General features: G+C 65.3%; 1 protein-coding gene across 1 annotated transcript in view; it reads right to left on the bottom strand.

Annotated features, from left to right (window-relative positions):
- Positions 1-9,858, bottom strand: part of SCARF2 (scavenger receptor class F member 2) — a 10,715-nt gene that overhangs the window by 507 nt on the left and 350 nt on the right. The window contains exons 2-12 of the mRNA XM_023740556.1: positions 9,800-9,857; positions 4,896-4,954; positions 4,688-4,789; positions 3,934-4,453; positions 3,627-3,845; positions 3,356-3,484; positions 2,764-2,867; positions 2,575-2,692; positions 2,275-2,390; positions 1,157-1,309; positions 3-471 (exon numbers count right to left, since the gene is read on the bottom strand). Coding sequence (XP_023596324.1) covers positions 3-471; positions 1,157-1,309; positions 2,275-2,390; positions 2,575-2,692; positions 2,764-2,867; positions 3,356-3,484; positions 3,627-3,845; positions 3,934-4,453; positions 4,688-4,789; positions 4,896-4,954; positions 9,800-9,857 — 2,047 coding nt within the window. The remainder of the gene's footprint in view (positions 1-2; positions 472-1,156; positions 1,310-2,274; positions 2,391-2,574; positions 2,693-2,763; positions 2,868-3,355; positions 3,485-3,626; positions 3,846-3,933; positions 4,454-4,687; positions 4,790-4,895; positions 4,955-9,799; position 9,858) is intronic.

Genomic DNA, 9,858 nt, shown 5'->3' with positions numbered 1-9,858 from the left:
ACGCCGGGTCGCGGGCTCGGGGACTGCCGCGCTCGTCCGGCCGCGCCGACGTGTCGCTGGGCGTCCGTTTCCTCTTGCTGGGACTGGGCGCGGGCTCAGGTGCTGGGGGCGGTGGCGAGGGCGCACGGGCAGTGGTGGCGGCTCCGCTGTGCTTGCCATGTATCCACGACACCTTGGGTTTGGTGGCGGGGTCGGGCGGCGGCGGCTTCCTGTGCTCTGGCGACGGCGACAGCGACAGGCCCCCAGCCACGCCCCGAGCCCGGGCCGGCCGGGCCTCGCGCCGGGCCACGCGCGCATACAGCACCCCACCGGGCCCCTCCACGCTTGACGCCGAACGCTCGCTGTCCGAAGATGTGGGAAGGGGCGCCGCCTCCTCTGCGGACGCCGCTGTGGTCAGGGGCGCTGGGGACGGCGCCGGCGCCTCGGCTGGGGCCGCAGGGGCCTCCAGGTCCCGGCTCTCGGCCGCCGCCTCTGCCAAGGGAAGAGCCAGGCGGTCACCGCCTCCGGGAAGAGCTGCAAGAGCTTTGGCCTGCCCAGCCTTTGGGCACAGACCCCCCGCCTTCCCTCCTCTCCGCACCACCCCCGCCCGGGCTCGGTGCTCAGTCGGCCTAGGCGTTCACAGTGCCAACCACAAACCTACTGCAGAGCCCCTGGGTGTGGGGCCGAGGCAAGGACGTGAGGGAAGGGCAGGATCCTGGCGCTTCGCCAACCCCTGCCCCGGCACATCCCCAGCCTTGGGAATCACCATCAAATTTAATCCTTCAACCTTCCATCCCCGAGGGGGATGGTCGGCAGGAGCCGGAATCCCAGTCAGTCTGACTCCCTCCTGCTCTGTGTGGGCTCCAGGCGGCAAGTTAAGGCGCACCCCCTTGTCCTCTGGATCCCCCTCCTATCTCCTCTCCTACCCTTCCACCCAGCCTCAGAGGCTTCGCTCTCCCTGGTCTCCCGCAGAAATGAACCTGGGCTGTCTGAGCCAGGAGAGCTGAGCCATCTCCGCAGAGGCCAGCGCCACAGCCTCTGCTCTCTCCACTCTCAGCTAACAGCATCGCAGTGCCCCTCCGCTGCCTGCCCCCCAGGAGCACAGAGCTTTCCTTGGAATGTTTTGCTGTCTCCTGACCTCTGGGCTAGAGAAAGGCCCAAGCAGAGTCGCACTCACCCTCGTGTGGTACGCAGTACACGGGGCCTTCATCAGTGGTGTCAAAGGAGGAGAAGGAGGCCCTGGATGACCATGAAGGGGAGGGCTGCTCCAGCCCCGAGGGTGGCTCTAGGAAGCTGCAGTTGAGTGTGTTATCCAGGTCGCGGTGGGCCACTGAGGGAGCAGTGAGGCACGGCTGCCAGGGGCTGGGCCTGACCAGCCTGTGCCCTCAGAAACAGGCCCTCAACAGCCCTCCTGCCATGTTGATGAACTGAGCATGACCAGCCCTGCTCTAAGACTGCCACTGCCAGGCAACAGGCAGAGTGACACTAGGCCAGGACTGGGTAGTGATGAACAGGGTAGAGAAGAGCCACAGCAGGGCAAAGGTGCAAGGCAAGCATGCAGTCAGGGCGCTGAAAAGACTTGGGCTGAAGTGTTGCATGGAAGCATCAGAAAGGTGGCAGTCGGGACTGGAGAGAACACCTGGCTGTGGCCAGGCCCTGGGGCCTCTAAGCAGTGCTTTGGACCCTGCCTTGGGGCACCCAGGGAGCCTGGGAGCTCTTTGAGCCTGTATGTGCAGTGTCGAGGCTGCCTTTTGGCTCAGGCCCATCTCAGCAGGCTGCACCCACAAGGCCTGGCCCCTAGGGATGCAGAAACCACAACTGGACCCTAGAGGCTGGCTGGGCTGCTCTCACTTCGCAGATGGGATGTGGGATCCGGCCCCCACATCGCACACCTAGGTCCAGAGATCCCACATTGCTTGGTGGGCCAAAGAGTTTTCTCTGCTGTCACTTCCCCCCCGACCCAGCTTCTGAAACCAGTGGAAAAGGGGGAGCGAGGCCACCCCTTGTGTGTCGGCCCTTTGAGGGGGAAGAGGGACCAGCTCACCCACCTCCCAGGAAGGGCCCAGGGATCCTGGCAGGAGGGTGCTTCCATGCACGCACGTTCCCCTGCAGCTAAGCACTGGGCCAGCGCTTCCCGCACACCTCTGGCTCCTGGCTTCCTCTCCCGGCTGACCCGAACTAGCATCTCCCCTCTTCCCCTTCCCTCTGGTCTCACCTCCCCACGCCCACCCATTTCCCATGCAACCTCCTGCGCCGGGAGGTGCTTCCCTATAGACCATGCGCCGGCGTCCTTACCTACGACCTTGGGCAGCTTCTGCCTGCGGAGTGGGATCCGGGGCAGCTTCATGCTGATGCGGCTGAAGCGTCCGCACAGCCTTTGCGGCGCCTTCTTCCTCCCCAGTGAGAGCTCCCTGTGGGGCGAGGCCTGGCTTAGGGGGCGGGACCGGGCCTGGAGAGGACTGTTCGGTCTCTGCCGGAACAGAAACAGAGGGGGCGTGGCCTGGGCCCGGGAAGGGCGGGGCAGCGCCAGAGAGGCTAGGGCCCGAGCCAAAGAGAGCGTGGGGCGGGTCTTGACCAGGAGGGGCGGGGCCTCACCGGCGCGTGGGTTCCTTCCCGCGGCACGCGCAGCAGCAGCCGAGTAGCGAGAGCAGCAGGCCAAGAAGCAGGGCGAGCAGCGCGCCCGCGCCCATCACGCCCTTGCGCTGGTTGGTCTCTGCAGGAGGGATGGGGTCAGCACCGGCGCTGGGTCTCCCCCCCGCACCTCCCCTTCGGGACGCCCCTCACCCAAGCGGCAGGCACCGGTGACCGGGTCGCACGAGTCTTCGTGGCAGCTACAGGCCTGGGCGCAGTCCACGCCGTGAAGCCCAGGCGGACACGTCAAGTTACAGCTACGGGGACGCGGGGGTCAGGACAGGCCGCAACGGCCCTCTGGTGGTGCCCCCCGCCCTGCCCCGCGGCCAGCTGGCCCCGGAGCGGAGCCAGGTTCTTCAGCTCCGTTCTCCAAGGATTGAAATTCCACCTCACCTCACTGCACACAGTGGGTGGTCAGTTTTGAAAAGGAATGTGTGTGTGTGCACAACCAGCAGGAGAGGTCTAGGGGACTGGGCCGTGGTCAGCCGGTGCAATGCCCATTTCTAGGGCTGGCTCCTCGGTGGATGGGAAGAGGGGCTGCCGGACCAGACCCCTGGCTGTAAGCGGAGGTCCCTGCAGGTCCTCAGGAGCCCACTGACCACAGGCTCCAACCAGGGCAGAGAGGCCATCCTTGGGCCCCACCTCTTCGGCCAGCACAGCAGCCCCTGGGGTCTGGCTGAAGCCTCCTGTGTTGGGCACGCGTCGCTCCCCACCCCCAGCCCCTTCCGGGCTCCGGGACACTCACTGGGGGCCGTGGACGCCAGGGCTACATAGGCAGCGCCCAGACTGGAAGTCGCAGTGGCCACTGCCGCAGTCGGCGCACATGAAGGCACAGTCCTCGCCGTAGGTGCCATTGCTGCACTTGGTCTCGCACCTCGGAAGGCGGGGAGGGGCCGTCAGCAGGAACGGGGGCAAACGGACCCAAAGTCCCCAGCGCCTTCCGCGAAGGGCCTTTGGGAGGAGGAAGGGCTGGGGGGCTACGTTTCTGGGGCCCGATGCAGGCGCGGGCTGCTCACCGGTCGCCAATCCAGCCCGCGTTGCAGCGCGTGCACTTGCCAGTGACATGGTTGCAGGCATGGCCGTCGCGGCACGGCGGGCAGCGATGGCCGCAGCCCTCGCCGTAGAAGCCCATGGCGCACGGCTGGTCGCACTTGGTGCCGTTCCAGCCTGGCTCGCACGTCAAGCAGCGGCCCTCGGCCACGGTGCACGGCTGCTGACCCTTGCACTGGCCGCACCTGCGGAGGGGCGGGAGGCGATGTGTTCCGCAGGGCCCGGCGGGCCGCCCTTCCCCCTCCCTCTCCCGGGCCGGGGGCCCGCGCTCACCGGCGGCGGCAGCCGAGGCCGTAGAAGCCGGCGGGGCAAGGCTCGCGGCAGTACTTGCCGCGGTAGCCCGGCTCGCAGGCGCAAGTGCCGTCCACGGGGTGACAGCGGCCACGGAAGCACTGGCAGAAGCGCTCGCAGCGCGCGCCGAACGTGCGCTCGCGGCACTGGCAGCGGCCGCTCTGCTGCTCGCAGGGCGACGCGTTGCAGGGGCACTGGTTGTTGCAGCTGCGGCCCCACCAGCCTGTGTGGCACAGGCACGCGCCTGTCTGTGGGTCACAGCGCGACGTGGCGCTGCAGTAGCACGCGCTGGCGCACTGAGGGCCCCACCAGCCGGGCTCGCAGCGGCACGCGCCGCTCCGCGGGTGGCACAGGCCGTGTTGACACTGGCACGCGTGCTCGCAGCGCGCGCCCCAGCGCCGCGCGTGACACGTGCACTGGCCCGTCACGTCCTCGCACTGCCCGTGCGGGTGGCAGCTGCACAGCTCCTTGCAGTCGGGGCCCCAGAACTGGCGCGGGCACTCTGCAGGGGCGAGTGGAGGGGACCGACGACCCGGGCACTCGCAGGGGCAACCCCAGCCATGCTGCAACCTGCCCGAGTCCCAACCCCTGGCCTATGGGTCCTCCCAGCCGGGTCTGGTCCCCAGATCAGACCCCGCCGCATCCCCGCACCCAGCCTTCCAGCTCAGGCCCCACCCCATCCTTCTGGAATCCTGTCCCACTGCCCAGCACCCACTTTACCCCGCCCCACGCTTACTGGTGTCGCAATTGGCACCGAAGTAGCCGTGGCGGCAGCGGCACTCGCCGGGCCGAACGCACACCTCGTTCTCCGAGCACGTGGAGTTACCCTCGCACACCGCTGGGAACGAGAGGGGCCTGAGCTGCCGCGCGTCCCGCCCCTACCGTCTGTCCTCCTCTTCACCCTCTCTGCATCCCTGCCCAGGTCCTCAGGAGGCCCCACTCACCTATTCCGCACTCGTCCCCTTGCTGCCTCCAGCCGGTGCAGCACGCGGGCACCAGGGAGCTGCCGGCAGAGGAAGGGCGCCTGAGCCTGGATGGCCCTCCCCCTCCCATCTCCGCCCGCCTCTGCTGCCAGGGTCTCGTAGGGAAGTGGTGACCTACCTAGGGCCTGCCGTGTGCCGGGCACTGTTGTAGGTACGGAGACTCCGCAGTGGAGGCAGGGGAGGGCACACCAGAAACAGCCCTGACCTCCAGGGGCTTCCCAAATCCCACCCACAGGAGACTCTCTCTAGCCACTAGACCTGGGAAAGGAGGTTCCAAGTGTCCCAGGAGGAGGAGCAGCATGGAGGCTGGCCAGTGGGCCAGGTTGGGGCGTCCCTGAGGGCGGGAGACTGGCCAGATGGGTGTCAGGGATTGGGATGTGCCAGGACTGGCTGGGCCAGAGGGACAGAAAGACATCCTGGTGCCCGGTTGGGGCTAAGTGCTAGGGTGGATGGGCAGGTGGGGGGCTCCGAAGTGGGGGAAGACACCATGAGTGTGAGGTGCCAACTCCACACCAAGTGGGGCTCGAGGGAGGAGTGGGGCACACATGGGGCAGGAGGGCAAGACTTGGTAGGGAGAAAGGCAATATTACAGCATCTATTTATACCTGTGTTTATCTTTATTTTGCTTTACAAAGTACATGATGTTGCCTCAGTAGAAGGTAAATACTTTATAACTGTCACACTTTGGGTTGGGGCAGGCTCCAAATCCACAGACAACTGAGATACCTGGTCACAAAGTTTTGGAGGCCACTGCCCAAGTGAAGCGGTGACTGCTGGACAGGGGCTACAGGGGCTGAACTGGGCTGTACCCACATTTGGGGGCAGAGAAGGCTGAGAAGGAACAGCCACTGAGGCTGCAGGCTCATAGGGTTCCACCAGACCCAAAAGGACTTCACCCAGATGCTAAAGGCACATAGCAGCCAACCACACTTTAGAAAAAAGAAGTTTGCTTCTTCAGAAGGATCTGGATCTAGAATCAAGACGTGGGAGGAGGAGGCTGGGAAGGTACCTGAGGAACCTGGTGGGATGGGGGTGGGAAGCGAAAGGCTGCAGCAGGCCCCACACCACCCCACTGTCAAGGTGGGGTGAGGGTCTCCTACTCAAACTGCAGAGGATGCCCCCCAACCATTCCCCAGCTCAAGATAATGGCTATACCCTGGATGGGGCACTGGTCCTCCAAGACCCCCTCCCCCCAACTAAAGGACTGATTCTCCCTCCAGCCAGAGGTGGGACCTGGGGAACAGTGAAAGGCAGTGAAAGGGCCCCGTATATTTTTCACAAATAAAACTGGAAACAGAGACCCTGCCCCCCCACTGTCTCCACCTACCCAGTCCTGACCCCAGGGCCTCCAGGTGTCCACTGCAAGGAGACCCTGCTCAAGCAGGTCAGGCTATCGCCCCTCATCCCATCCACTAGTTCTGTACTGGGTCCCCTCTTGCAGGCAGCCTTCCCAGATGGTCCTGCATTGCCCTGCAAAAAACGACCACCCTCTACCCTGGCGCTGTGATGAGGAGCACTGGCTGTAGGGCCACACTCGCTGGGTGTGATTTCTGGGACTGCCCATGCCACGTGACCTCAGGCACAGGGCATAACCTCGCTGAGCCTCAGGTTCCTCACTGCAGAATGGCGGCCCGTGGGTTGGTGGTAGGATTAAGAGAGTGGCTATGTGGGCTGCACCTGTGTAAGTCATGGTGCTCTCCAGCCCATGCTGAACCAGGAAGTTCTGGGAGCATGCTCCAGGGAGGTCCTGTGTCCCCTTTGTCACCCCCATCATGGCAAGCACCCAGCCTCACCCCACCGGGGCTCACACTACCCCCCAGACCTCTCCTCCCCAGGATGGTGCCAATGCGGGTTCACCAGGTACAGAACAAGCCCGGGAACAGGCTTTTCCTTCTTGGTAAAGAGCCCTTGTGGGAGCCCTCTCAAGATCCTACAAAGGGGAGGTGGAGGAAGGGGGCTTGGTGCAAGGGGCAGTTCTGTGAGTTGGCAAGGCATTGGTGAGCTGGGCCCCTTGGAGCCTCCACTATAGATTATTGTTACCTACAGCCACAATTTCTCCCATCTTAAACCTCTCCATCCTGCCCATGCTGCACAGGCAGCAAAGCTCCTGTTTTGAGGCTAGTGCCATCGGTCTCTTCCAAACCCTGCCAGGGAGGCTCTCCTGGCTGTTCCAGCCTCACCAGTGGGACCCCCCAGGGCCCATCCTCATCTCAGTCACCTGTCAGCAGTACGTGCCACCAGGACCCTGCTCTCGCCTGGGTCTCCTCCTGCCCCCCGACCCCGCCCTTCTTTGGTGTCTGCCTGAAGAGCCTGAGCCCAGTCCACGGACTGCTACTTTCCGCTCTCCACACTAGCTCCTCCAGAATCTCGCCTGGCCCATCTAGACTCTGACACTGCGTGGGGGCCTCCTACCAGGCCACAGGGAGGTCTCGAGGGTGTCTCATAGGCAACCTGTCCAAACTGAATTCCTGACACCCCATCCCCCAGAGTCCCCATCTCAGGTAGTCACTATCCTTTCGTCTAGGAGGCCAACCCCCAGGCAGCATCCCTGACTCCTCTCTCTCACACACACATACATACACAGAGTCCACACCAGATACATCACGAAGCAGCCAACTCTGCCTTCAAAACAACATTTAGAATTGAATCCTTCCCCTCCCTTGCACGTGTGAGCCACCATAGCTTTCTGTAGTTTCTCCATGACTTCCAGCTGCGTCCGCCCATCGGCCGCAGTGCACGACCACCTGGCAGCGAGGCCTGGCACCTGCTCTGTGCAAAGCCCCCTGAGGCTTCCATAGCCCATAGAGAAAAACCCCAAGCCCTCAGAACACCAGACAGCCTCCTGTGGCCTGCCCACCCTCTTTGTCTGGCCTCTCCTCCAGAACCCCCCTCACTGGCTCCTGGCTCTCCTGCCTCAGGGACACTCAACCCCACACCCACAGGGCTCCCACCTCCTCCTGCAGGCCCCCACGGTGGGTGTCCCCAGATCATCCCACAGGAAACAGCAACCCCAACTCAGTAGTCCTCCCCAGCATCAGGCCTGCGTCTCTGGCTGTGTCTCCTCCAGGGACACCGATGTGTCTCTGATGCTGTATCAGCCCCAAGAACAAGCCTGCACAGAGTAGGTGCACAGGCTTATTGGTTGAGTGCTCCCTCTGGTCCTCCTGACTCCCTGCTCCCCACTGGCAGCTGGAAGGGAGCCCTGGTGGGAGCCTGACCAGGCCCTGCCTGCACCCTGGGATGGTAAGGAAAGAGATGGCAGGCAGTGTCCCAAGGGACCTCCCTCCCCTAAACCCTCTCCACACATGATCACAGGCATCCCCCAGCCTGCAAGGTGGGTACCATCACCAGCCCCATTTTACATCGGCCAAAACATGCCCAAAGAGATTATTGGGACTTGCCCAGGTCCACACCTGGGGACCCGAACCGGGGCTCTTTGGCCCAGGCTGCCGCATGGGGAGCTGTCCCAACAAGGGAAGTGGGAGCTGAGGGTACCCAGCTAGGATCTCAGCAGCCCAGCCCTGACGCCCCAATCCTGACCAGGCCCCCGACGGTGGGGGAGCGCAGAAGGGCAGGCCATGGCCGGCCCGCCGGTCCCCACGGGAGGTCAGACCAGCCACGGAGATGCCGGCGCCGTAGCCAGGGCTGGGCGATCGCGCCCTCCCCCTCTCCAGGCGCGTCCCGCCCGCAGCCGCCGCTGCATTCCTGGGGCCGGGGAGGCCCGGGGAGGCGGCGCGGCGTCGTTGCGAAGCAGATGGCTGGCCAGGCCGGCCCCCGCCCCGGGGGCGGGGCTCACCGCGGGGAGGGGTCTGAGCGCCTCGGGATTCGAGCTCGGAAACCCCGCGCGGCCCCCTTGCCGCCCCTTGTCTGTGGCGACTGCTGAGTTCTGGACGCGGCCTCCGCGGGCCCCGCCGCCCAGGGCGCACGGACAAGATCTAGCCCGGAGACCCAAGATCGCCTCTCCGGCTTCCCGACCGCGCGGCGCCCCCAACACGCGCCAAGACGCCCCACACACCCGCTCCTTGCCTAGGCGGGAGATGCCCTTGACCTCATCTTGGCCTCTGACCGGCAGACCAGGCCTCCTGACCCCTGCACCCACTCCTGCCTCGGCTCTTCGCCCTCCGCGCAGGCTCCGGTCGGGCTGCCCGCTGCCTGTCCCACACCAGCTTCCCCAGCCGCCTCCGTGGGGCGCCCCACCTCGGCGCTGCCCCTCAGCGCACTCAAGGCCCCTACCCAGGAGTCGCCGGAGGTTCCTCATCCTGTTGTCCCGGGCGCCCGTCACTGTCCTCTCCACTCCCGCTTCTGGCCCACACTGAGCGCCGGTTCCCTGGCGTCTCCCTCCATCCCCACCCTCCTCTGACCCACGTATGCTCTTTCTAAGACACAAATCTATCCTTCCAACTCTCGCCTCCCCGGCCACCACCTCTCGGGGCGCTGCTCCTCCTCCCGTCAAGCCCCTACCTCCGGCTCAAGCCACGCTCCCGGCGCGGACCTTTGCACATGCCGTCCCTGCTCCCTAGAACGCCCTGCCCCAGCTTCTCCCCATGGCCGGACTTCACCACCCCGCCCGGGGGGCCCTGTGTCCGGGCCTTTCCTGAAATCTCGGACATCGTGTGCCACCCCTCCGGGCGCCCACTCCATTCCCCCCTCGGCCAACTCCTCGCCTGGGAGATCCTCCGATGCACCGTCGTGGCCGAATGCCCAGGATCAGTCCGGAGCCGAGCGGACGTCGCGAGGGCGGCTCACGGGCCCGCGCGGCGGCGCGTTTGGGGTGAGAGGCCCCTGGCGTCCCCCTCCCCCAACGCCGGCTAACTCCCGTCCCGAGCGACCCGTGGCCCCCTCCCCCCGCCAGTCTGAGCTCCTACCCGGGCGGGCGACACACGTTGCGACCGCGCGGGTTCAGCTCCTGGGGCGCCGCGGGGCC

This window comes from Trichechus manatus, unplaced genomic scaffold (genome assembly GCF_000243295.1).
Source record: "Trichechus manatus latirostris isolate Lorelei unplaced genomic scaffold, TriManLat1.0 scaffold00157, whole genome shotgun sequence".
Classification (NCBI taxonomy): Eukaryota; Metazoa; Chordata; class Mammalia; order Sirenia; family Trichechidae; genus Trichechus; species Trichechus manatus.
Note: the sequence above shows the minus strand (reverse complement) of the source record. Positions and strands in the feature narration are given on the sequence as shown.